Below are 27580 nucleotides of genomic sequence, written 5' to 3' on the forward strand. Positions count from 1 at the left end.
AATAAAAAGATAAATTGATATTCCAGAATATGATGGTCAGAAATAACTGTACAGCACTAGCACTGTTTTTTTTTTTTTTTTTTTTTAATTTGATTTATATGCCGCCCTTCTCCGGAGACTCAGGGCGGCTTACAGTGCGTTAAGCAATAGCCTTCATACTTTTGTATATTTATACAAAGTCAGCTTATTGCCCCCACAAACTGGGTCCTCATTTAACCTACCTTAGAAAGGATGGAAGGCTGAGTCAACCTTGAGCCTTGGAGAGATTCGAACCAGCAGTAAATTGCAGGCAGCTGTGTTAATAACAGGGTGCTTTAAACCACTGTAGTACCAAGGCTCTGTTTAAAATAGTATATACATTAGTTTGTTTTTACCTTTGTTTCATGGCAAGTGGAATGCCAGGACAATTGCACTGTATTCAATATATTTATATGTAAACAATAAAAATATATTTTAAGAAAGAAAGGAAAGGAACTTAGACATTTTATCTGTTATATTAGAGACTATCCTGTCCAGAATTAGTCGACTATATGAGACCACTGTTAAGCATAACACATGAAATGAACGTAGACATTTTATCTCTGCTATATTAGAGGCTATCTTGTCCAGAATTAATTAGTCCACTACACGTATGAGACCATCAAGGGGAGACCTTTTTACTGTCCTGTCCCTACCTGAATTGAGGGACATAGGTCAAAAGGCAGATCCTCATTGTGGTTGCAGCCTCAAGATGTTCTCAGGAGATACTCATCTCCAAGGTTAAGCAGAGCACCCCACAATGTTCTTTCAGAAAAGGTATTTTATAATGCCTAGATGATTTTGATAAGCTATTTTTTGTATATTATGATGCACAGTATAGAGATGTTGTCCATCATCCAATGCCATGTGATTTTGGATTTTGGGGGGCTATTTTGTGTAGGTTTCTGGCATGCTGCAGACCAGTGTCTATGTCAAATTTCCGAAATATGCCCTAATTAATTCATGAGCCATGATCCAAACTTCAAAGGAAATATAGTGATTTATTAGGAGCAACATTCCGGCAATACTCGGATGCAGTCAGGACTGATCCCACATAGATTTACGTTCCCCTATGACCCTGTCTCTCCCCTCCCCCCTGGCCATGTCATAAATCGCATTCTCCAATTAACCACTTTGGCTGGCTGTGAAACCTAACACCCTCCTTCTGATTGCGGTCAGAAAAATGTATGGAATTCACTTCAGTTCTTCCTCCCTCCTGCTCATGGCAACTTGAAAGCTTTGCAAGTTGACAGCCTATCCACGGACCATGGGTGGGAGGCCCCTGCTTTAAAAGAAAGGAGACCAGAGGAGCTGACTTAAGATGATTATTTCTGAAAAAGGTGCAGAGAAGGATTCAAGTTTCTGCTTGCTTCTTCCTGGAAAGATGACACTCAGGTTGAACTTGCAACTTCTTAGCCTCAACTTCCTGGCGAATCACCTCCACAAGGAACGTGTTCTTCCCTTGCGCTATTGGTTGAATTACAAAAGTACACCCCATGCATAGAATCTGCCTGATAATAGCAATATCAGACTGATATGTCACTCCATAACGCTTTACAGCACTGTCTTGCAGTTTACGTCAGCATGTTGTCCCCAACAATCTGGGGACAATACCTCGGGGCAATACTTGAGAAGGAAAATGGAGGGCAGGAAAATAGGGTTGATGCCCATAGATACTGAAGATGAAGAGCGTGCAAGGGAAGCTTTAAGTTTTTATGGAAAAACTTTATTATATAGAGAAAAAACGAATCATGTTCTGAATTGTCTTTAAAAAGAAACAACAGAGATAAATAGAAAAGGAAAGGAATCACTGCACCCAAGAAAGGAAATAAAACTGGAGAGGAAGAGGACAGAAACAGAGACAAGGAAGGGTTGGCAAAAGTTTAGCTGGCTGATTTGGTTGGATGGAATTTTGCCATTTGTGTTTTTCTGGTTTGCATCATCCTTTGGAAAGCACTTATAATAATCATGATCATAAGTAGTTAAGGTGCTGGACTAGAAACTGGGAGACCATGAATTCTAGTGCCCCTTGGGAATCAAAGCCAGATGGGTGACTTTGGGCCCGTCATTCTCTCAGCCAAAATATTTTCACTCAGCCAACATACCTCACAGAGTGGTGATTCTGGGGGAAAAATAGAAGGGGATATTCACTTTTGAGTTCTGATGTACTTTTTAAAGAAAAGGTTTGTCTTGGCACCCATGGCCAGTTGACCCACGTAATTGGCCATCTTTCATGATTGAGATACTTGCTCTTCTAACTCAGAAAAATGTACATTGGATCAATCAATAATGATTCAAACTTCCCTCTAAATCAAAAAAAAAAATTCTGCATTGCATAGGATTCCTAAGGAGTTATAGGACTGGAATTCAACACAAACTCTACATGCAACCACAGCTTTATAATTAGATGGAGAACATTATTTGGGAACTAGGAAAGAAAATCTTTTATCTTTCACTTTGTAATTCTGGAACGCTGCTAGGATTCCTCTCCTGCCCCGTTGCATGTATTAAAAGTGCACTTAAGAGAGAAATAATGAAGCTAGGACACTGCCACTTTATAAAACAATTCTTCAGACTAAGCCGTGAAAGAGAGAAAACCAAAAGATACAGTTTTATTCAAGAAATTATCACAACAAAGCTGAGATTGCCCATCTGTGCCTTAGAACCAGCATGGTGTTTTTAATCCCATTATGCTGAGGAAACCAGAAGAGTTAATAGAACACAAAAAGTGTTGACAGTCCTCACAATTAACAGTCCGATCAATCAGAGGGACAACAAGAGAGAAACTAAGATTTTGACTGCAAAAAGAGAGAACTCCAGAATTGCTCTACTGTCACTCTGCCGGGTGATTCTAGCGGCAATCAATTGAGAGATACAAACAGTGAAGGGTGTCATAGTAGATCTTCCAAAAAAGACTAGATTCAAGGCTCTGTAAGGACAAATGCTTAATATCACTGAAGTAATCAGTTGTAGTTATTCTTCTCCATTGTCCTTAGAATCATCGTTCCTTATCTTCCATTCTCTAGCATTTAATTGTGGTAAAAAAAAAAAAAAACCAGTAACATGATTGCCAACGTCCGATGATGCATATAGCACAAGATAAGGCTGTAATAGGGGATGCGGTAGCTCAGTGGCTAAGACGCTGAGCTGATCGATTGAAAGGTTGGCAGTTCAGCGGTTCAAATCCCTAGTGCCGCATAATGGGGTGAGCTCCTGTTACTTGTCCCAGCTTCTGCCAATCTAGCAGTTCGAAAGCATGTAAACATAAAATGCAAGTAGAAAAATAGGGACCACCTTTGGTGGGAATGTAACAGCGTTCCGTGCACCTTTGGCATTTAGTCATGCTGGCCATATGACCACAGAGAAGTCTTCAGACAGTACTGGCTCTTCGGCTTTGAAACGGAGATGAGCACCGTCCCCTAGAGTCGGGAACAACTAGCACATATGTGCGACAGGAACCTTTACCTTTACCTTTAAGGGTGTAATCTGCAAAATTTTTGACACACAATCCATTTATGCAGTTCTAGTCTGTTTTGATGGGTTTCTCTTGAATGATTTTTTCTGTGCTCATACAGGCCTCGATGTTGAATAAATACCATTTCCCATACGATTACATGATTTTTCATGCGTGTGGATCTTTTGATGGGAAGTGAGGGACCCCGACTCAGTGAAACGTTGTCCACACTCCGTGCATTGATATGGTTTCTCCCCAGTGTGGATTGTGTTATGTTCAGTACGATGATGTTTTTGACTGAAGCTTTTGTCACATTTCTTGCCCTGATATGTTTTTTCCCTTGTATGGATCCGTTTATGGGAGGGGAGAAGTTTTTGAGAATGGAAGCTCTTTCCACACTCCATGCATTTATAAGGTTTCTCACCAGTGTGGATTCTAGTATGTATAGTATAATTATATTTTTGTCTGAAGCTCTTTGAACAGTTCTTGCATTTATAGGGTTTTTCCCCAGTGTGGATCCTTTTATGGGAGGTGAGAGAACTTGAAGCTCTAAAACTCTTTCCACACTCCAGGCATTTATATGGTTTTTCTCCAGTGTGGATCCTTTTATGGGAAGTGAGAGAACGGGACTCAGTAAACCGTCGTCCACAATCAGCGCATTCATATGGTTTCTCCCCAGTGTGAATCCTTTGATGGCAAGTAAGGGAACGTGACTCGGTAAAGCATTTCCCACACTGCGTGCACTTATACGGTTTCTCCCCGGTGTGGATTCTGCTATGTCTAGTATAATGATGCTTTTGACTAAAGCTCTTTCCACATTCCTTACAGTGATATGGTTTTTCCCCAGTGTGGATCCTCCTATGGATAGCAAGGGACCCCGAATTAGTGAAGGGCTTTCCGCACTCCAGACATTTATATGGTTTTTCTTCAGCGTGGAACTTTTTATGGGAAGTGAGAAAACTGGAAGCTCTAAAACTCTTTCCACACTCCATGCATTTATATGGTTTCTCCCCAGTATGGATTCTGTTATGTTCGGTGTATTGATACTTCTGGATGAAGCTCTTTCCACATTCTTTGCATTTATACGGTTTCTCCCCAGTGTGGATCCTTTTGTGGTACGTAAGGTGACTGTTCTTGTGGAAGCCCTTTCCGCACTCCGTGCATTTATATGGTTTCTCTTCATTGTGGATTCTGTTGTGTATAGCATACTGATAATTTTGACTGAAGCTCATCGCACAGTTCTTGCATTTATATGGTTTCTCCCCAGTGTGAATCCTTTTATGGGAGGTAAGAAAACTTGACGCTCTGAAGCTCTTTCCACACTCCATACATTTATAGGGCTTTTCCCCGGTGTGGATCCGTTTGTGGTAAGTCAGAGAACCTGATTCAGTGAAGCATTTTCCACACTCCTGGCATTTATATGGTTTCTCCCCTGAGTGCTTTCTTTTATGGAAACTAAGGTGTTTTGCAGAACGGAAGCTCTTGGTACATTCTGTACATTTATATGGTTTCTCCCCAGTGTGGATTCTTATATGGGAAGCAAGTAACACCGAAGCTCTGAAGCTCTTCCCGCACTCCTCGCATTCATATGGTTTTACCCCTGTGTGGATTGTTTTGTGAGATGCGAGGGAACCTGATTCACTGAAACATTTCCCACACTCTGTGCATTTGTACGGCTTTTCCCCAGTGTGGATTCTTTTATGGCAAGTGAGGGAACTTGATTCGGTGAAGCATTTTCCACATTCCAAGCACATGTAGGGTTTTTCCCCAGTGTGGATTCGGTTATGTACCGTATAACTATGTTTTTGATTGAAACTCTTTCCGCATTCTTTACATTCATACGGTTTCTCCCCGGTGTGGATTCTTTTATGGCAAGTGAGGGAACGAGATTCGGTGAAACATTTTCCACACTCAGTGCACTTATACGGTTTCTCTCCCGTGTGGATCCTAGTATGGCAAATAAGATGACTTGGATTTTTGAAGCACTTTCCACACACTGTGCATTTGTACGGTCTCTCTCCTGTGTGGACCCTATAATGAGAAGTAAAATGACTTAAATCTTTGAAGCATTTTCCACACACCAGACATTTGTATGGTTTTTCTCCTTGTATTCTCTGACATAAAGTAAGGAGAAAGGTCCTTCTGGAACGTTTTCCGCTTTCATTCTGTTTTGCTACAATGTGGCTTCTGCAACAATCGCATAATCCTGATACATCTGTGGCTACTTTTCCACACCTTGGACATGCGTCTCTTTTTGGGTGAACATCTTTGGCTAAGAAGACGTTGATATCTGCAGATGGTAAAATAGAGCATTTCCCCAGTTCCCCCTTTAATTCTTTTTCCACAGGACTTGGTTTTCCAGAAAACTTTTCTGCAACTTCCTTTTTCTCTTTTGGCAAAGATGCTGCTGCCTCTTGGCCGGAACTCTCCACCTCCCATCCGTCACCTGCTTCAAAGAGAAGAAAAGAAAAACTGACATAAATTGAGGTGCAACTGGTTTCAAGCATCATTGTTGCAAGCCCTTATTTAAACACTATCAAATCTTCCCTCCAGCTCTTCTTCCTTTTAGCTCTTTTTGTGATTCCTCTACCTCAGGGGTGTCAAACTCGCAGCCCACAGGCTGGATGCGTGATACGCTGGCCATGTCCACCCCCGTTTTAGCGATGGGGGAAAGTTGCAATACGTCACATGATGACGCATCATTGCGAGTTTGACACCTGTGCGCTACCTGCTTCTGTCATAACATGGGGCTTTGCTTGGTATCGGGTTGATGTAAGATCTGCCACAGGCTTCGTTCTTGTCCTCCATGATGCAGCACTGAATCCTGCCTACCCTATCCCTGAGCAATATCAGCCCTACTACTCCTTCAGATTCAGTTCCAAAGAAGAAGGAAACAAGGAGTAGTTTTGAAAGCTGTCTCTATTCAATAATGGGTTTGATGGTGGAGAACCTACCGGTTTAATTTCAAACTGAGGAAAGGGAAGTGCTAAAGGACTTGGATCTTGAGAACTGAGCTTCAGATAAATGATTTAGATAATAGAAAGTTAAATGAGGGAGAGGAGAAAAAAGAAATAGAAACCCAGATGACACCAGAGTAAATGGAAAAGGGGGATGGGAGGGGGGAAAAAAGACGACTATAAGGATAAATGTACAATTATGAAGATAACAGCGATAGAATGAGTAAAATTGAAAAGAAAGCGGAAAAAAAGTATATATTATTAGAATACTGGAATTGCTCGGATACCAAACAAGGAAAATATTCCACAACAAAGGAGAAAGAAAGAAAGGAGAGAGGAGTAGAGGGTAAGAAGAGGAGAGGGAGAGAGAGGAATGGAAGAAAGGGGAAAGGAGAGGAGAAAAGGCAGGGGACAGGAATAGGAGAGAAGGTGGGAAAGGGGGAAAAGAGGGAAGGAGTGGGGGAAAGGAAGGGGAAGTAGTAAGAGGAAGGATGGAGAAAGTAGGAGAGGAGAGAAGGTTTGTTGTGAAACGAGGGAAAAGAAAGGATAGAAGAGCAATCCCGAATGTAATTAAAATGCCTTATTTTTATACTTTCTTTAAGAAAAATATGTAATTAAAATGCCTTATTTTTATACTTTCTTTAAGAAAAATATGTATATGTGTGACCAATTATATATAAGAGAATGTACATTTATATTATGTATATAAGAAATAAAAATGAAAAACTTTTCTCAAAAAAAAGAGAGAGAGAGAGAGAGAGAGAACTGAGCTTCAGCATCCACTCCATGAGGGAGCTCTGTCTTGAAAATAACTGGTTCTCAATCTTGGTATGTTCATTCATCCTTACTTGTCCCTGCATTTGGTGGCAGAACTTACAAAAGGAAGTTCTTGGAGAAAATGGGAGGGAGAGTCACGTGGGTGGAAGGCCCATCTCTTGAACTCTTGGCCCACCCAAGTTCTCAATATGTTGGACAGCCCAATTCTCTATATATTACACTCTTGGGATACTCTCTGTGGGAGTCCAGGTAGTCCTCGGCTTACAACAGTTCATTTAGTGACCGTTCAAAGTTACAACGGCATTGAAAAAAGTGACTTATGACCATTTTTCACACTTACGACCATTGTAGCGTCCCTGAGCTCATGTGATCAAAATTTGGATACTTGGCAATTGGTTCATATGTATGACGGTTGCGGGGTCCCAGGGTCATGTGATCCCCTTTTGCGACCTTCTCATAAGCTAAATCAACGGGGAAGCCAGATTCACTTAACAACTGTGTCACTGTTCTGCCCCAGCTACGGACCCCAAAGAACGCAGCACACACAAAGTCCGTACAAACCTTGGTTTACTAATTAAGGATGACTAATGAGCTTTCTTAGTAGTTGTTCGAACACAAGTACAGTTTAAATCAGTCTTTTCTGAACAAGGGCTGTTAATTTAACTTCATTAACAGCGGACAAGAATCCAAGGAATAATAACTCAATTCTGAGGCACAGTATTTCAGATAACCGTAATCTTACTGTGGTTGGCAGAATGCCCAGAAGCAATTTGCAGGAAAAATGACAAGAGCCGAATCAAACGTTTCTGGAATCAAGACGCGAAGGAATGTGAACGAAGTCATTTCCTGCAAATTGCATCAGTCGTCGTCCTTCCTTAAATAGGCTAGGGGAGTGGCCAATTAGCCCCAAACCTTATTCTCGAGGAGACCTCCTCCTGAGGAACCACTCCTGCCTTTTAACAGCTCTGCATGCTTGTGCATCGAGAAGAGGTTCCTCCTCTTCTTCCTCTTCATTTATCGGAGCTTCTGGAGGTTCTGAAGGCCCTGGCTGAATCCCCGCCTCTGGCACCACATCTTCTCCAGCCTCCTCATTGTCTGACTCGAGCGCCAGCTGCACAGGCTGCTGGTGCAGCACCACACCAGCCTCCTCGCTGTCGGAATCAGCTACTAACTGCATAGGCCGCTGACAGGCCACAACAGTCACTGACTTAACAACTGAAGTGATTCGCTTAACAACTGTGACAAGGAAAGTCGTAAACAGGGCAAAATTCGCTTAACAAATGTCTCGCTGAACAACAGAAATTTTGGGCTCAATTGTAGTCATAAGTTGAGGACTACCAGTATTAGGGCTTCCACGTGCCGTCATTATAGACAGAAAAATACGAAGAGGAAGGCTATCTTCAAAGTGGGACAGACAGGACTGGAAAATAGCTGGGATGGGAAACTGCATGAAGGACTCCTCTCCTATATCTGGAGACAGGATGAAGGTTTTAGCCCTTCTTTTTATATATATATATTTTATTCATATATTTTTCTTTTACGTTCATAAGTGATTTGTGAGCAGTGTATTGTCTGGGTCGGTTTGCTTACACATAGTAATATTTATCCAATTTCTAATCTCTACCTCTATTATCAAGCCATTGATAAAACAAATTCCATGTTAAAAAAATATTCCGTATCTTCTTTATCCTTTATTTTTAATGTCAACCTATCCATTTCTGCACAATCTAGTATTTTTTTTATTACACTCACTTCTGTAGGTATTCCCTCATTTTTCCAGTGCTGTACAAATAGCAATAGCAATAGCACTTAGATTTATATAGCCCATCATAGTTCTTTACAGTCCTCTTAAAGCAGTTTACAGAGTCAGCATATCACCCCCAACAATCTGGGTCCTCATTTTACTGATCTCGAAAGGATGGAAGGCTGAATCAACCTTGAGCCTGGTGAGATTCGATCTGCCAAAGTGCTGGCAGCCGTGATCAGCAGAAGTAGCCTGCAGTACTGCACTCTAACCACTGCGCTACCGCGGCTCATGTACAATTCTTGCTGCTGTCAAGACATGCAGTATTAAGTATATAGTCCCTTTATCATACTTTCCTGGTAGTATGCCCAACAAAAATATTTTTGGCTTATAATCTATGTGTTGCTTTAACATTTTTTCTAACCATGTATACATTTTCATCCAAAAAATTTTTGCCTTTGCACATGTCCACCACATATGATAATATGTGCCCGGTGTCTGATTACATTTCCAATATTTGGCAGACATGTTTTGGAACATCTTTGCTAGCCTCACCGGTGGTTTTAGCCCTTCTTAACAGACCAAAGAGAAGTAGAAATGCAGCTGACACTCTCTTCCACTATAGGAAAAGAAGAGGCCAGCATTTTCCAAGAAAGAAATCAGCTGTTTATGTCTGGCTAGCTGGAAAATACTTTCTACCACAATTTCAGGCTAGAGAAACTTTCTTACTTAAGGAGGCCACGTTCTTTGCGTTTTCCAGCATGACCTCTTGGTACAAAGTCTTTTGCTCACAATCCAGCAGGGTCCACTCCTCCACAGAGAAAAACACAGCTACATCCTCAAAGGAAACGGAATTCTGAAACAGAAACCACACATTCTACAAATGTCCCTCTTAAGAAACAGTTGAATAATGTATACACAAGCTTTTTTTCTTAAAGAACAAACCTGATTCCCAACTAGAATAGATAAGCAACTGCCCTGAGTTCTGAGCCTCTGATTGAAAACATACCTGGGGGATAATCTTTTATGAATTTGGCTAATTCTAAATTATGTAATCACCTTGACAACAAAAGCGCATATAGTTAAGGCTATAGTTTTCCCAGTTGCAATGTATGGCTGTGAAACGTGGACCATAAGAAAGGCTGAGCGCCAAAGAATTGAGGCCTTTGAACTCTGGTGCTGGAGAAGACTCCTGTGAGTCCCTTGGACTGCAAGGCGATCCAACCGGTCAGTCGTAAAGGAGATCAACCCTGACAGCTCTTTAGAAGGCCAGATCCTGAAGATGAAACTCAAATACTTTGGCCACCTAATCAGAAGGAACGACTCACTGGAGAAGAGCCTAATTCTGGGAACGATTGAGGGCAAAAGAAGGGGACAACAGAGAACGAGGTGGCTGGATGGAGTCACTGAAACAGTTGGCGTGAGCTTAAATGGACTCCGGGGGATGATAGAGGACAGGAAGACCTGGAGGAATGTTGTCCATGGGGTCGTGATGGGTCGGATATGAGTTCGCAACTAAGAACAACAACAAATTATGTAATGTACAGTAGCAATGTAACTTGTTGTACACCCTTCTATTAACGTCCAAGGACACAGGTGAAACATGAACAAATCACCTTGTTACCGGGGAGGCTAAGAATAAAATTAAATATACTTCGCTGAACTTCTTGAGGATAAAAATGGATCTTGTTGCATTTTTAAAAATCAAAGCCTAATTGAAGGAAGGACGGCTAGAACAAGAGTAGATATATTGTAGATATTAGCTACATAGTATAAACTTAAGAAGAACCTTCTGCTTCCTCTTAAAACAGATCATCTTAAACTACAGTCAATTAAGAATTTTAATACAGTAAGCCAGCCTCATTCAATTTATCATCCTAATTTCTTTCTAGTTTTCACATCCACATTTGTGTGCAATGTTATTTAGATAATTTTTAACCTCCATGGCTTAGGACCGGGGTATCTACGAGACCGCCTTCTGCCACCAGTAGCCTCTCACCGACCAGTATGCTCCCATAGAGAGGGGCTCCTCAGGGTGCCATCGGCCAAACAATGTCGACTGGCGGCCCCCCGGGGGAGAGCCTTCTCTGTGGGGGCACCCGCCATCTGGAACGAGCTCCCCCTGGAGATACGGAGGATCCCGGACCTGCACGCTTTCCGCCGTGCCATCAAAAGATTTCTTTTCCAGCAGGCCGGCCTGGCCTAACTTCTTTTTTAAACTTTTTAAAAAATTTTAAAATTTCTAAATTTTAAATTTGTCTTATGAATTTGGGGTGTTTTAAATTTCGTTCTCTGAGTCAATTATTTAATTGTATTTTAATGGTTTTTTAACATTTGTATTATATGTATTTTATTTGGCTGTTCACCGCCCTGAGTCCTTCAGGAGTAGGGCGGTATACAAATTTAATAAATAAATAAATAAATAAACCTGTGATTTTTAAGACTGCTGATGAATAATACTGCATGGCCATGTATTGCAGAGTTCAAACCATAATTACATTACCAAGTACGTTCCATTCAACATCCAAGGGAGAAGAGGGTGTCTTTGTATTGCAAGATGGTTCCTCTTGAATTACCTGTAGCACCATGTGACTTCCTATCAAAGTGTCAGGAAGCTAATTACGAAACAGCCCCTCTCCCATTTCGGACAGGGCTGGATCATTTCGGACAGAGCTGGACACTAGCAGTTTGAGGAGGGAAAGATCTTCCTACCTTCCTTGGGAAAACAAGTGCTCCACCACGGACAACCAATGTTCCAGAAGACACCATCGATGTTGCTTTGGTCTCTGAGACTGAGGGAAAAAAACAGAAGAACTACTTATTATAAAAACTCCTCCTCTATTATTTCACATTCAGAAATCCATTCTTTGTGTCTGCTGACTGGGTGACTGAGAGGTAGGAGTGCCTTATGGGCAGAGAACAGCCCATCTAGAATATACAGATTAGTAGAGTTGGAAGGGACTTTGTAGGTCATCTAGTCCTACATCTAGCTTCAAGGTGTTGGTTATCACCTTTAAAGCGCTCCATGGCATAGGGCCTAGCTATCTTCGAGACCGCCTGCTGCCACCGACGACCTCCCACCGACCCGTGCGCTCCCACAGAGAGGGCCTCCTCGGGGTGCCATCAGCCAAACAATGCAGGCTGGTGACCCCCAGGGGGAGGGCCTTCTCTGTGGGGGCACCCACCCTCTGGAATCAGTTGCCCCCTGAGATAAGGAGAATCCATGACCTCAGTGCCTTCCGCCGTGCCCTTAAAACTTTCTTTTTTCAACAAGCCGGGCTGGCTTAATTATTTTTAAGGGTTTTTTAATTGTTTTGTTTTGTTTATCGTTTTAATTAATGGGGCCAAATCTATATATTTTTTTTAACTGTGTTTTAATATTTGTATTTGATGTTTTTATTTGGCTGTTCACCGCCCTGAGTCCTCAGGGAGAAGGGCGGTATACAAATTCAAAAATAAATAAATAAATAAATAAATAAATAAATAAATAAATAGTCCAACCCCCTGCCCAAGCAGACCCCTACACCATTTCTGACAGATGGCAGTCCAGTCTCTTCTTGAAAGCTTCCAGTGATGAAGCTCCCACAACTTCTGAAGGCAGCTTCTGTTCCATTGTTTGATTGTTTCTCCTTAATTCTAGGTTGAATCTCTCCGTGATCAGTTTCCATATAGGCAATAGGCTGTAAACTGCTTAGAGAGGGGCTGGAAAGCACTGTGAAGCGGTATATAAGTCTAAGTGCAATTGCTATTCTAAAGAGGCTTTACCTGATCGTCTCTTCTGAGATGGATCTTCCTGAGGGATTCCCCCAAAGAGCATCTCTAAGGAGGGATCATCCCCCTTTCTTCCGAGCCACTCAGCAGCCATTTAACTCAAAGGCTTCCAGACCCAAAACAGTTTCTGCGAATTCTGAGGTATATAAATGGAAAAAGCGATTATTGTTCTTATTAATACTTCTGCTTCCATACTTCAGCCTGCCTTCCATTGAGGATCTGTACCCTGCATGTAAAGAGGGTTGTGAAAATATCTACAGACCCCTCACATCCTGGACATAAACTGTTTCAACTTCTTCCTTCATGATGACCCTATAGAGCATTGTATGCCAAAAAAAACCAGACACAAGTTTTTCCCCCATGCTATCCTTCTGCTACACAACTAATTCCCACAACACTGTCTTATGCCACCTAATAGAGCCATATTACTATTCTGCTTATCTTCCCTATTACCTATTACTTTAGCATCTTATGACTATCACTTTGTGGTTTGTATCTTAAGATTTAGGTTGATTGCTTTTATTTAGTATCCTACTATGATTTGCTTTGATTTAGTAACCCATGACTATCAGATACAACAAGACTGTTGTATCTTGTGATTTATGATGATTGTATTTTATGATTATGATCACGATGTATCACTTGTTGCTTGTATGTGGACTGAGAGCTTCTGCCCCAGAGACAGATTGCTTGAGTGTCCAATCACCCTTGGCCAATAAAGAATCTAATCTAACCTGATCTGATCTGTTCTATTATTTCTTCTCTTCTCTTCTCTTCTTATTCTTCTATTCCTATTCCTATTGTTCTATTCCATTCCATTCCATTCTTATTCTTCCATTCCATTCCTATTCCTATTGTTCTGTTGTCCTGTCCTGTCCTGTTCTACTCTATTCTTATTCTTTTATTCCTGTTCTTATTCCTATTCCTATTGTTCTGTTCTGTTCTGTTCTGTTCTGTTCTATTCTATTCTATTATTATTCTATTCTATTCTACTATACTATACTATACTCTATGTTTATTCTTCTATTCCTATTCCTATTCAATTCCATTCGTTATTCTGTTGTCCTGTCCTGTCCTACTCTATTCTTCCATTCCTATTCCTCTGTTCTGTTCTGTACTACTCTACTTTACTCTATTCTTATTCTTCAATTCCTGTTCCTATTGTTCTGTTCTGTTGTTGTTCTGCTGTTCTATTCTATCCTATTCTATTCTATCCTATTCTACTCTACTCTACTCTACTCTACTCTACTCTACTCTACTCTACTCTACTCTACTCTACTCTACTTTTATTCTTCTATTCCTATTCCTATTCAATTCCATTCGTTATTTTGTTATCCAGTCCTGTTCTGTTCTACTCTATTCTTCCATTCCTATTCCTATTCCTATTCCTATTCCTATTCCTATTCCTATTCCTATTATTCCTCTATTCTATTCTATTCTATTCTATTCTATTCTACTCTACTATACTATACTATACACTACATTTATTCTTCTATTCCTATTCCTATTCAATTCCATTCCTGTTATTCTGTTGTCCAGTCCTGTTCTGTTCTACTCTATTCCTATTCCTATTCCTATTCCTCTGTTCTGTTCTGTTCTCTTTACCCTACTGTACTCTACCCTACTCTACTCTTATTCTTCCATTCCTATTCCTTTCCATTCCATTCTCTATCCTATGTTCCATTCTATTCCCAAACTAAGAAAGAAAAAAAAGAGGGGGGGGGACACGTAAAACCGTGGAGAAAGGGAGGGAGGGGGAGAGACGGGGAGGGGAGGAAGAGAGAGAAACCCCACCTTGTATTCCCGAGGTTTTTTTCCCCAAAGACGCTTCTTCAGAAGTCGCCGCCGTTTGGAAGCGTCTCATCCAAGGCAAAGGTTAAATCATTTCGGGATGGATCAGGGATGATGCTGGGGAGGTGGGGAGGGGAGAGAGAGCAAGCCGCGGGGCTCCTCCGGAGCTAAGCTTCCCTCGGACCGACCCTTGAAGACTAGCCTTCCGACCCAGGAGACAAGCCCTGGCGCTGATCGGGGCAAAGAGACCGGGCTTCTCTGGCTCCCCGGAGGGAGCTGTCCGGGCTCCAGCCAAGAGCCTCCCCGGAGGGAGACTGGGCAGCCCAGCCTTTGCCTGGGATGCCCAGCTAGAGAGCTGCAGGCGGAGGTTTCTTTCAGCCCTGCCCGGAGACTTCCAGGAAGAAAAGCAGGCAGGGATGGAGGGAATCCCTTCGCCCGAGCTCCGATCCCCAAGCGAGGCGCGCAGGGGAGGATCCGCGCAACGCCTTCCTCCCAGCCCAACCCAGCTGAGCAGTTGCAGCCGCGCGCATGCGCCTTCTTCCCCGGCAAAGGTTTTCTTCTTTTTTTTTTCTTCTCCGCCAGTGAGCCAGGGTTTTTTTTTTTTTTTGGGGTGGGGGGACTTGCAGAGGCACCGAACGGGTTCCCTTCCTAGAGAGGCCCTCGGGCACTTCCGGTCTTTCCCCGTCCGGGTTTCTGTTGCGATTGTTGGGGGGCTCTTTCCGGCTGAGGTGGGGAAGCAGGAGGCTGTTGCAAGAGGGCGCCCACGGGCGCGTCCTGTTTTAAGGCTGGGATGCAAAGGGGGAGAAGGGAGCCCAAGGTGACCGTCGGGGAGGGATTAGGGTTTAGGAGCTTTTTTTTTTTTTTTTTAATTTGATTTATATGCCGCCCTTCTCCGAAGACTCAGGGCGGCTTACAATGTGCTCAGCAATAGCCTTCATCCTTTTGTATATTTATACAAAGTCAGCTTATTGCCCCCACAAACCGGGTCCTCAATTTACCTACCTTAGAAAGGATGGAAGGCTGAGTCAACCTTGAGCCTTGGCGAGATTCGAACCCTGCAGTAATTGCAGGCATCTGGTCTTAATAACCAGCTTAATAACAGGGTGCCTTAAACCCCTGTACTACCAAGGCTTGAGAAGGGGTTGGGTAAAGATGGACTTTGTCCAGAAAATGATCTTTCCATACCACAGTTGAGAGTAGAGCAGAGCAGAGACTAGGGAATAGAATAGGGAATGGAAGAATAGAGTAGAGTAGAGTAGAGTAGAGTAGAGTAGAGTAGAGTAGAGTAGAGTAGAGTAGAATAGAATAGAATAGAATAGAATAGAATAGAATAGAATAGAATAGAATAGAATAGAATAGAATAGAATAGAATAGAATAGATTTTTTATTGGCCAAGTGTGATTGGACACACAAGGGATTTGTCTTGGTGCGTACGCTCTCAGAGTACATAAAAGAAAAGATACGTTCGTCAAGAATCATAAGTTACAACACTTAATGATAGTCATAGGGAACAAATAAGCAATCAAATCATATTAGGAAACAGTCAATATAAGGATACCAGCAACAAGGTTACAGTCATGCAGTCATAAGTGGGAGGAGATGGGTGATGGGAACGTTGAGAAGATTAATAGTAGTGCAGACTTAATGAATAGTTTGACAGTGTTGAGGGAATTATTTGTTTAGCAGAGTGATGGCACTGGGGGAAAAACTGTCCTTGTGTCTGGTTGTTCTGGTGTGCAGTGCACTATAGCGTTGTTTTGAGGGTAGGAGTTGAAACAGTTGATATCCAGGATGCGAGGGGTCTGCAGATATTTTCACAGCCCTCTTTTTGACTCGTGGAGTATCCAGGTCCTCAATGGAAGGCAGGTTGGTAGCAACTGTTTTTTCTGCAGTTCTAATTATCCTCTGAAGTCTGTGTCTGTCTTGTTGGGTTGCAGAGCCAAACCAGACAGTTATAGAGGTGCAGATGACAGACTCAATAATTCCTCTGTAGACCAGAGCAGACCAGAGGAGCAAACCACACCACACCACACCACAACACAACACACCTGACAGGACAGGACAGGACAAGATAACACAGTTGGATTACACCCTTAAAGGTAAAGGTTCCCCCACACATGCATGCTAGTTGTTCCCGGCTCTAGGGGGCAGTGCTCATCTCCGTTTCTAAGCCGAAGAGCCAGCGCTGTCCAAAGACGTCTCTGTGGTCATGTGGCTGGCATGACTAAATGGCGAAGGCGCACAGAGCACTGTTACCTTCCCACCAAAGTGGTCCCTATTTTTCTACTTGCATTTTTTATGTGGTTTCAAACTGCTAGATTGGCAGAAGCTGGGACAAGTAACAGGAGTTCACTCCGTTACACGGCACTAGGGATTCGAACCGCTGAACTGCTGACCTTTCAATCGAAAAGCTCAGCGTCTTAACCACTGAGCCACCGCATTCCTCCTAAGTATAGTATAGTATAATTATAATATAATGTATAGTATAGTATAATTATAACATAATGTATAGTATAGTATAGTATAATTATATAATGTATGGTATATTATAATTATAATATCTATATAATATATAGTACGTAATGGAATGGATAATATACAATTATCATCACTTTCCTAACGGAAAGTTTCTCTTGTAGAGAAAGCCAGTTTTAAAAAGATGCCCTTGGAGAAGACATGACAGCTGCCTCCCTTTAACCCGCAAGGAAGATGCAGCCTTTCTCCCCTCTTTGCCTGAGCACCTGCGTTGCACACAGAATCCACCAGAGGGCTCCCTCTGCCAAGCCAAGGAAACACAGTGCGCTTCACCATTGGGCCGCTAGAGGGCTTGAAGGCCACAGCTGGCTTTCCCGAGGAGGAGGAGGCGACAAAAGAGAGAAGGGAATGACATCACAAAGCTTCGCCTCTCTAGGACGCTGCACTCTCTCTCCATCACCCTTTGAGCTTTGCTGCAGGTAAAAAAATTACTGCGGGGTGGGGGGAGTCTTGCAGGTGAGACAGCCAGATGTGGCCCTAAGGAAGGAGAAGGGGGGGGTGTCTCTTCCCTGTGCAAAGGGAGGCGGAGGGTCCCCACCCTGGAGGAAGGAGAGACACATATCAAGTCCTCATCCAAGTTCAGTGTTCTGAATCCTGGGAACCAGAGAGCCCAAAGTCCATATTCCCCAGCTGCCCCTTTCCATGCAAACAACAGGCAGGGGGTGTGGGGAGAAACTGAGGACCAGACCAGCCGTGTTGCCCCCCCTCCAAAGAACACCCAGAATTCTCAGGAAAAAAGTGGGGGCTGGGGAAGTTCTTCCCGCCCCGTTTTCTGGGAACAGCCGGAGTGAGTGAAGGGAGAGGGAAGATTTGCCTTGTAAATATCAAGCAAGAGATGCCCCAGAGATGCCCTGATTCGCACCTGGTGCTGGATGAAGTTCAAAGAGAGCCAAATCCTTCACAATTGAGCCTGTCTTGAGGGCGGGTAAAGCAGGACAGCATCTCCAGACCCTGTTTGGGGGTGTGAACTTGGCTCCTACTGTTGGCTGACCCGCTTAAGCTCAGGGGATGTTGTGTGATCCTTCCTATGTGTAAGAGTATGACTTGGCTCTCCCAAAATCAACCCTGTAAAAGGGAAATGGAGCATCTTAAGCCAGGGTCGTGTCCTTGCCTTTCATTTGAAGTTTCATGGTTTCTTCATTTGTTTGGGTGTTTGACATGTTGCGTGAACCCTGCTTGGAGGTGAACGTAGGTTTCGTTTGTAAAAAGCCAGCCCTTCCTTGTGGAAAAAAAAAGAGAGAAAGAAATAGAAAATGCTCCAGATACATCTATTCAGCCTTCCAAATCCTTGATGAAAGTCAATTTCGTATTTTTCAACCACGCGTCGCAAACACTCACACAAAGTAACTATCTACTCAATGCCATTGCAATCCCATATCCGGTCAGAAAAATATTTCCTTCCATGGGGATTAATATTGCTCAGTGGTAAAATCCAGCACTTTCCAATTCTTTGGGATAAAGTTAAGATCAGGTGAGGTGTTAGTACTGATGGGCTGTCTGCCAAAACAAAGCAAGATCATAGCACATACCTGAAGGTAAGGAAGCCTGTAATTGTGGAGTCTGTCTGGCAAGAACAAAGAATGCTTATTCACAGGGAATATGCACCTGTAAAGCTTGTAACAATTCTGGGTGATTAGAAAGCTGATAAAAGTGACAAAGATTTAGACATCTTGCAGAGCTCAGCTAGAAATTAGGAATAGAGATGGCCTGGAGCAAATAGAATGTGCATTAGGTAACTTTTGGAGCATTCATTAGCCAAGGTTTAGGAATAGGGATGGTTAGAGACCAATAGAGTCATTGGCGGGCCCGCGGGGGAGGGCCTTCTCCGTGGCTGCCCCAGCTCTCTGGAACCAGTTACCTCCTGAGGGCCCGACCATCCCCACCCTATTGGCCTTCCGAAAAGCGGTGAAGACCTGGCTTTTCCGGCAGGCCTGAGGCCGTTGATCTCGCTCTTGTGATCTGGCGAGATCCGGCCATGAATGGCGTGAATGAGTTTTTAATGTTTTAAATTTGTAAATGTTTTTTATAATGATTTTTTTAAATGTATTATGAGCCGCCCTGAGTCTTCGGAGAGGGGCGGCATATAAATTGAATTAATTAAATTAAATTAAATTGTTAGATTATTACTAAAATGTTTAGTAATCGTTCCTATCACCCATCTCCTCCCGCTTATGACTGTATGACTGTAACTTGTTGCTGTATCCTTACGAATTCTATTGACTGCTTCCTAGTATGATTCGATTGCTTATTTGTACCCTATGATTATCATTAAGTGTTGTACCTTTTGATTCTTGACGAATGTATCTTCTCTTTTTATGTACACTGAGACCATATACACCAAAGACCAATTCCTTGTGTGTCCAATCACACTTGGCCAATAAAGAATTCTGTCTGTCTGTCTGTCTGTCTATCTATCTATCTATCTATCTATCTATCTATCTATCTATCTAAAATGTTTATTAGATGATATTTCTTATATAGCCTGCCTTACGTGGCCTTCAATTTCCTAACAGAAAAATTAATCAGTAGAATATGCTTGCCTACAGAAGTTGTGAGTGCTCCAACACTGGATGTTTTTAAGAAGAAATTGAACAAACACTTGTCTGAAATGGTGTAGGGTCTCCTGCATGAGCGAGGGATTGGATTAGAAGACCTCCAAAGCCCCTTCCAACTCTGTTGTTCTGTTCTGTTCTGTTCTGAATTTATTTTCTTTTCCACCTTAGATACACAAACTGAAGCCATTTGTTCTCTTCGTGTAGAGATAAAGTTATCTATTGGCTGAAGAGGGCTGAATGTCCAACTATCAACATAGCTGCAGTAGCAGAACCAGTGCTTTGAATGAAAAGTTGTTTGGAGAGCCACAAGATTCCTTGGACCCATTTGGTGTTGTGTTACAGGACAGAGAGAAAGAGAGAATGGAGACTCAATCTCCAGCGAGTGAGGGGACTGGAAGAACTGGTTGTTTTGCTGTTCAGCCTGGGAACTGCAGGGAGGTCTGGCCAAGAACTGGGCAGAAGATCCTGGAGAAGGAAACTATTGTCCCTTCAGACGTTCAGTCCTGGAACTTCAGGAGCGTCCAATACCAGCCTTCTGAGGATCCCCGAGGACTTTGCAGCCGACTCCACAACTTTTGTAATCAATGGTTCAAAGCAGAAAAGCACACCAAAGCCCAGATGCTGGACCTGGTTGTTTTGGAGCAGTTCCTGGCTCTTCTGCCCCTGAAGATGGAGAAGTGGGTGCGGGAGTGTGGAGCAGAGACCAGCTCCCAGGCGGTGGCCCTGGTGGAAGGCCTTTTCCTGAGCCAGACGGAGGAGCAGAAGGAGGAGCAGGTGAGGGACCTTCACTTTGGGAGCCCAGAAGGGGTTGCATGGAATCAAGAATGTGGTTGACTTTTTCACCCTTCCCTACCAGAAGTTTCTGACATTCATAATATGTGGAGATGTTTCACTAATGATTGTTTTATGTTAGAAAATAGGCATTCCTTGCTTACTTTTCCAGCCTCACTGTTGAACTTTGGAGGCTTTCAAGAATCCATTTCGTGTTCTGTGATGTCCACTGCTGTATTTTTCGGAGTATAAGACGCACCTTTTTCCCCTCTAAAAGAGGGTGGAAATGTTGGTGTGTCTTATACACTGAATACATCCATTTTTGGCCTCCTGAAGGCCCGTCCTATTTGTCCCATTTTTGCGAAAAACAGGCCTGTTTTTCGCCTGATTTTTGCAACAATGGGGGTATTTTTGCCCTCCCCCAGCCCCCAGGAGCACTCTAGAAGCCTCCTAAATCAGGGGTGAAATGCTCCCGGTTCGGACCGGATCACCCGATCCGGTAGCGATGGAGGTGGGTGGTTCGGAGAACCGGTAGCAAAAATCCCTGCCCCCACCCCCATTGCTCAGCTGAGCCGCGCAATCATCAGAGGCTTTTTTTTATTATTTTAAAAAGCATTTTTTCTACAACCTCTTTGCTTTTAAAAGAAAAAAAAAGCCTCTGATCACGCGGCTCAGCTGGGATCATCAGAGGCTTTTAAAAAAAGAAAGAAAGCCTCTGCCGATCAGGCAAGTCAGCTGGGATCGTCAGAGGCTTCAGCCGAAGAGGTTGTAGAAAAAATGGTTTTAAAAGTAAAAAACAAAAAAGTTGGCCACGCCCATTCAGTCATATTACCACCATCAAGCCACGCCCACAGAACCAGTAGTAACAAATTTTACATTTCACCACTGTCCGAAACCCTCTGCGCACCCCATTTTTTGCAAAAACGGGCCCGTTTTTCACCTGTTTTTGTGAAAAACGGGGCACACAGAGGGTTTGGGAGGCCTGCAGAGTGCTCCTGAGGGCCCGGGGAGGGCAAAAACTTTTTTTTTCTTACTTACCTCTTCAAAATCTTGGTGCTTCTTATACACCGGTGCGTTTTATAGTCCGAAAAATACGGTAATTCTTCTTTTCTCCTGTCTCCTATTTCAAGTCCTTCACAATGGACATCAGAAATCCTGAGGAAAGCAGGAATCCATCAAATCCCTTTCAGGAGCTGTTTCTGAGGAGCACTTCTCTGGCAGATCCAAGTCAGGATATTTTGGGAGGTAATTGATATTTTGGGAGGTAATCGAAGGTCCTCTGTTCTTCAGAAAGTTCCAAGCTCTCTCCTCTTCTTGTAAAACATGTTTTCCTGTTTTATTAATTACACTTTTTAAAATACCTTTTTTACCTCACAGGGAAGACTCAGTTGGAATTGTCTGCTCTTTATGGTGCAGCTGAAACAGTGGTTGAACCTCCAACTCAAGTAAGAGGAGCAAATTCATTCATCAGATTCATCTTCTCCTTTTCCTTCAGGAAGTCATGGTAGTATACAGAGCACTCTCTCCTTCCATGGTCTAGAAAAAGTAGAATGGAATAGAATAGCTTTATTGCCACTTTGAATATCCACTCATCGGCATACATTAAAATGAAATTACATTGCATACAGGTCTCAAAGGGTCTCCACCTCTAATATAGACATAAACATGACAAGTTTAATAAACAAACAAACAAACACATTCAAAATTATGCATGTGCCCACATATATTATATGACACTGAGAAACAACACAGTCGAGTTCGGATGTATACATGTACATGGTGAGAGAAACAAATCTTGCAAGTTTACCAGACAGATGGCATAGGGGACAAAGCTGTTACAGAATCTGGAAGTCCTGCTAGAAATCCTACTAAAAGCTGCTCCTAGTTCAAAACCTACACTGAGAATAATGCAAAGGACCTATGAGTCAGTAGTGAAATCCAAATTTTTTTTACTACCGGTTCTGTGGGCGTGGCTTGGTGGGCATCGCTTGGTGGGTGTGGCAGGGGAAGGATGCTTCAAAATCTCTATTCCCACCCCACTCTGGGGCCAGCCAGAGGTGGTATTTGCTGGTTCTCCAAACTACTCAAACTTTCCACTACCGGTTCTCCAGAACCTGTCAGAACCTGCTGGATTTCACCCCTGCTATGAGTGTATTGGAGGCTCCCTTCCAAGTGATGCTTTGTTGGGAATCTCCTCCCCTTCAAACCTTCCTGCAGGGCGTCTTTATAAGAAAAATAATAATAATAGACTACAGAATACAGACTATATATGGAGTGAGGGAGGGATGGAGAGACGAACAGGATGGATGGATGGATTGATGGGCAGACATAGAGGATAGGTAGGTAGGTAGGTAGGTAGGTAGATACATAGATACATAGATACATAGATACTTGTTTTCTCCTAGAAGCATGAAGCCGAAGACACCAGCCTGAAGATGACGAATGAGACTTCGTCGAAACGTTGCCAAGACTCCTCCAATTTTATGCAGGAGAAAACCCGAATAACCAAAGACCTACATGCATAGATACAAAATTATGCATGTACCCACATATATTATATGAAACGGAGAAACATAGTCTAGTTCAGATGTATACATGTACAAGGCAAGAGAAACAAATCTTGCAAATTTACCAGACAAATGGCATAGGGAACAAAGCTGTTACCGAATCTGGAAGTCCTGCTAGAAATATTTATTTTCTTTTTTTTTTAATTTAAAATATTTATTTATTGATTAGCCCTTGGGCTATATCAAAGGGCAGAGTTCCAGAAACAAATTCTTACTAAAATTTGATAAAAGCCATTTAAAATGGAATTGGATAAAATACAGTCTCAAATGAAATTGGAATAAAATACAATAATTTAAGATATAGATAAAATATGATAAAAATATTTCGGTGTTCCCCCCTACAATCTACCCCAATCAGTCTCACATATGCAGATCTCAAGCGAAGATATTTCGAAACCTCCTCCCGCAACAGAAGCAGACCGTGAAACAGGGTGTGTGGGGTCTCTAACAATGCTTTGAGTTGCATAAAGAGACTAGGAATACTTTCACTGAAAGGCACTGAAAGTCTTGTCACATCCATCAAGTTGATTAAACTTGCCTGAACTATTTCTTCATTCAAAGCCTATCTATTTTTTCACCTAAACCTTGGAATCCTACCAAGCACAGCCATGTAACTTAGGGTATATCTTTGCTCTGGGAATCTGTACATAATGGGATAGACCTGACAAAACCTTCTTGAGACTATTTGGTTTCTTTGTTTCCTTGTTCAGGAGGGCCTTGTGTCCTTCAAGGAGGTGGCTGTGTATTTCTCCGAGGAGGAGTGGTCTGAGCTGGATCCAGACCAAAAAGCACTCCATTGGGAAGTCATGATGGAAAATTATAGGAATGTAGCCTTGCTGGGTAAGTAGGTTTGCTGCTCCCCAGAGAGTTTTCTGGTTGAGCCGCCCCGAGTCTTCGGAGAGGGGCGGCATACAAATTGAATTAATAAATAATAAATAAATAATAAATGCCCTCAGCTGTTTCATATTAAAACATTTCTAACCAGGTGTCCCAAAGGTGCTTTTTTTCGAAAGGCAACTGGACTTTCTTCGTTTTTCCCTGAAGACATTTTGCTTCTCAGCCAAGAAGCTTCTTCAGTTCTGACCGAATGGTGGAGCATGGAAAGATTTATATTCTATCCCATTCCTTCCAAATCCTTCCATTCTCTAGTATTCAGTCAGAACTGAAGAAGCTTCTGTCTCTATCTATCTATCTATCTATCTATCTATCTATCTATCTATCTATCATCTAGCTATCTAGCTATCTATCATCTTCCATCCCATTCCTTCCAAATCCTTCTGTTCTCTAGTATTCAGTCAGAACTGAAGAAGCTTCTGTCTCTATCTATCTATCTATCTATCTATCATCTAGCTATCTCATCTTCCATCCCATTCCTTCCAAATCCTTCCATTCTCTAGCATTCAGTCAGAACTGAAGAAGCTTCTGTCTCTATCTATCTATCTATCTATCTATCTATCTATCTATCTATCTATCATCTAGCTATCTAGCTATCTATCATCTTCCATCCCATTCCTTCCAAATCCTTCTGTTCTCTAGTATTCAGTCAGAACTGAAGAAGCTTCTGTCTCTATCTATCTATCTATCTATCTATCTATCTATCTATCTATCTATCATCTAGTTATCTCATCTTCCATCCCATTCCTTCCAAATCCTTCCATTCTCTAGCATTCAGTCAGAACTGAAGAAGCTTCTGTCTCTATCTATCTATCTATCTATCATCTAGCTATCTAGCTATCTATCATCTTCCATCCCATTCCTTCCAAATCCTTCCATTCTCTAGTATTCAGTCAGAACTGAAGAAGCTTCTGCCTCTATCTATCTATCTATCTATCTATCTAGCTATCATCTAGCTATCTAGCTATCTATCATCTTCCATCCCATTCCTTCCAAATCTTTCCATTCTCTACCATTCAGTCAGCTTCTTCTTTATGTCCTCTGCCTATTAGGGCTTCCAAATGATGGCATTTGGAAGCCCTAATAGTGCCCACCGCTAGTATTACAAGGATGTGACTTCAAGAGCAGGAGTCCACAAACAGTTCAAATCCCTAGTACAGGTCTCCTGCATGAGCAGGGGGTTGGACTAGATGACCTCCAAGGTCCCTTCCAACTCTGTTACTGCTTACTGTTTTCTGAATTGAGTCTGGAACAGTAGACCTGATGTCCCAAAGGTGTTTTTTCAAGAGGCAACTGGACTTTCTGGTTTTTCTTGCAAGACATTTCGCTTCTCATCCAAGAAGCCTCTTCAACTCTGACTGGATGGTGGGGAATCCAGACAGAACTGACGAAGCTTCTTGGATGAGAAGCAAAACGTCTTCAAAGAAAACCCAGAAAGTCCAGCTGCCTCTTGAAAAAACACCTTTGAGACAACCATGACCTGGAGGACTGAGAATTTCCATAGAGAGTAGACCTGATGGTGCCCTATCACAAAAGTCCAAATTATCTTAATAAAGGAGAATATCTGGTTGAAATGAGTGGTCCTTGGTGTTCTTTGAGCTTGCTTGTTTTCTTGCAGATGCCTCATTACCAAACTAGGTAACATCTTCAGTGCCAGTGAAGAGTGAGAGCAAACCCCACTCCTTGCTAGCATTGATGATGTTATCTAGGTTTGGGTAGCAATAGCACTTAGACTTATATACCGCTTCACAGTGTTTTTACAGTCCTCTCTAAGTGGTTTACAGAGTCAGCATATTGCTCGCAACAATCTGGGTAATGAAATATCTGCAAATAAAACACCCAAGCTCAGAGAGTACCATTTAAATGATATTATCCAAAAGCCTCAGGTTTTCATAAAGGTATATTAGGTATATTAATAGGAAATTATAATTAAAAAACCCAATATATAATGCTACATATAATAACAGCGGCCAGAATTGTTTATGCACTAAATTGGAAAAATGAAAGTATACCTTCTGATGAAAAAGTGATAAGGAAAGTGCTAGAATACACTGAGATGGATAGGCTGACAATGGAAATAAAAGAAAGAGGAGAAACTGAATATTATCTGATTTGGAATATATGGTACAACTGGTTAGAGAATCGAAGCAAAGTTTAAGGATGTTAAAGTAAGATAAGATGTGATAAAAATGCAATATATATATTTGTTTTCTGAGGTTTTCGCGGGTGTTTGTACATAGGTCTTTGGTTATTCGGGTTTTCTCCCGCGTAAAATTGGAAGTGTCTTGGCGATGTTTCCACGAAGTCTCATTTGTCATCTTCAGGCTGGTGTTTTCGGCTTCGTGCTTCTAGGAGCAATGGGTGATCGCAGCTGTTTCTTCCTTTTAACTGCTAGTGGGGGTGTGAACTGATTGGGTGGGAGCTTGGCTGTGTTCTGATTGGGTGGAGGTGTGTTCTGATTGGTTGGGGGCTTGGCTGTGCTCTGATTGGATGGGGGCGTGTTCTGTTTGGGTGGGGGCTTGGTTGTGCTCGGGTTAGTCTGAGTTGCCAAGACACTTCCAATTTTATGCGGGAGAAAACCCGAATAACTAAAGACCTACATATATATGTGTGTGTGTGTGTGTGTGTGTGTGTGTGTAACTATAACAAACACACAGTGTATAGATTAGCATATGTTGAAGGGTTGATAATCTTTAGTCAATAGTTATAAAGGAATAAGAAAAGATATAATAGGTATAATAAGAAAAATGAAAATAACCTGTATGTACATATGAGGTATACTGATACCAAAGTTCTGTAAAGATGAAAATTGTGAGATAAAATGAAGAAAATTGCTTAATAAAAATCATTTTTTAAAAAAAAGCCTCAGGTTTTCGTTCTGAAGCATGGAGGACAAGACAGACTTCAGTATCAGATCTTACATCAACCTGATACCAGGCATGGCCTCGTGTTTTGAACATACCCTGATAGACACAGGCAGAAGAATCACAAAAAGAGCTAAAAAGTAGAAGACCTGAGCGAGCGGGGGGCCTAGTATTGGTAATGTTCAAAGAAAAGATGCAACAATGATGGTTGATATCCCATTTGCTCCTCAGTTTGTGTTAACTTTTCTTTCTTTTTCTTTTCTGTTCATGAGCAGAGGATGAATGGGAGATGCTGGGTTCCATCCGCGAAGCAGCAGCACCATTGCCAAAAGATAAGATGAAAGAAGATGCAGAGACATTTTTTGGAAAGCAAAGTTCTGAGGAAAAACAGTTAAAGGGGGAGCTGGGAAAATGCTCTACTTTACCATACGTAGATATCAGTGACTTCTTGGGTAAAGATGATCACCCAGAAAAAGAGGCTTGGCCCGAGTGTGGGAAAATACCCACGGATGAATCAGGATTATGTGACTGCTGCAGAAACCACACTGTAGGGAAACAAAACGAACGTGGGAAACGTTCCAGAAGGACCTTCTCAGTTACTTTGGGTCAGAGAATACAAGGAGAGAAACCATATAAATGTTTGGAGTGTGGAAAAAGCTTCAGGGATTCGAGTTATCTTATTTCCCATAAAAGGATCCACACAGGAGAAAAACCTTACGAATGCAAGGAATGCGGAAAGAGCTTCCGTTTTGCGCAAAGCCTCACATCTCACAATAAGATTCACACAGGCGAGAAACCCTATGAATGCCCCAAGTGTGGAAAAACCTTCAGTCAAAAATATCAGTATACCGTACATAACCGAAACCACACTGGAGAGAAACC

At 42.2% G+C, this 27580-nt stretch overlaps 1 protein-coding gene across 3 annotated transcripts in view; it reads right to left on the bottom strand.

Moving 5' to 3' along the window:
• LOC139311736 (zinc finger protein 420-like) overlaps positions 1-27580 on the bottom strand; it is a 336520-nt gene that overhangs the window by 262516 nt on the left and 46424 nt on the right. Inside the window, exons 1-4 of one of the 3 annotated variants that reach the window (XM_070936226.1) lie at positions 12716-12815; positions 11663-11736; positions 9680-9806; positions 3567-5921 (exon numbers count right to left, since the gene is read on the bottom strand). In XM_070936226.1, the coding sequence (XP_070792327.1) occupies positions 3586-5921; positions 9680-9806; positions 11663-11736; positions 12716-12815 (2637 nt within the window). In that variant the 3' untranslated portion in view covers positions 3567-3585. Of the gene's footprint in view, positions 1-3566; positions 5922-9679; positions 9807-11662; positions 11743-12715; positions 12816-27580 lie in introns of those variants that run through there. The other 2 variants (XM_070936225.1, XM_070936228.1) reach the window with 2 other exon arrangements.

This window comes from Pituophis catenifer, unplaced genomic scaffold (assembly GCF_029215685.1).
Source record: "Pituophis catenifer annectens isolate HBS135680 unplaced genomic scaffold, rPitCat1.0.hap2 SCAF_2, whole genome shotgun sequence".
Lineage (NCBI taxonomy): Eukaryota > Metazoa > Chordata > Lepidosauria > Squamata > Colubridae > Pituophis > Pituophis catenifer.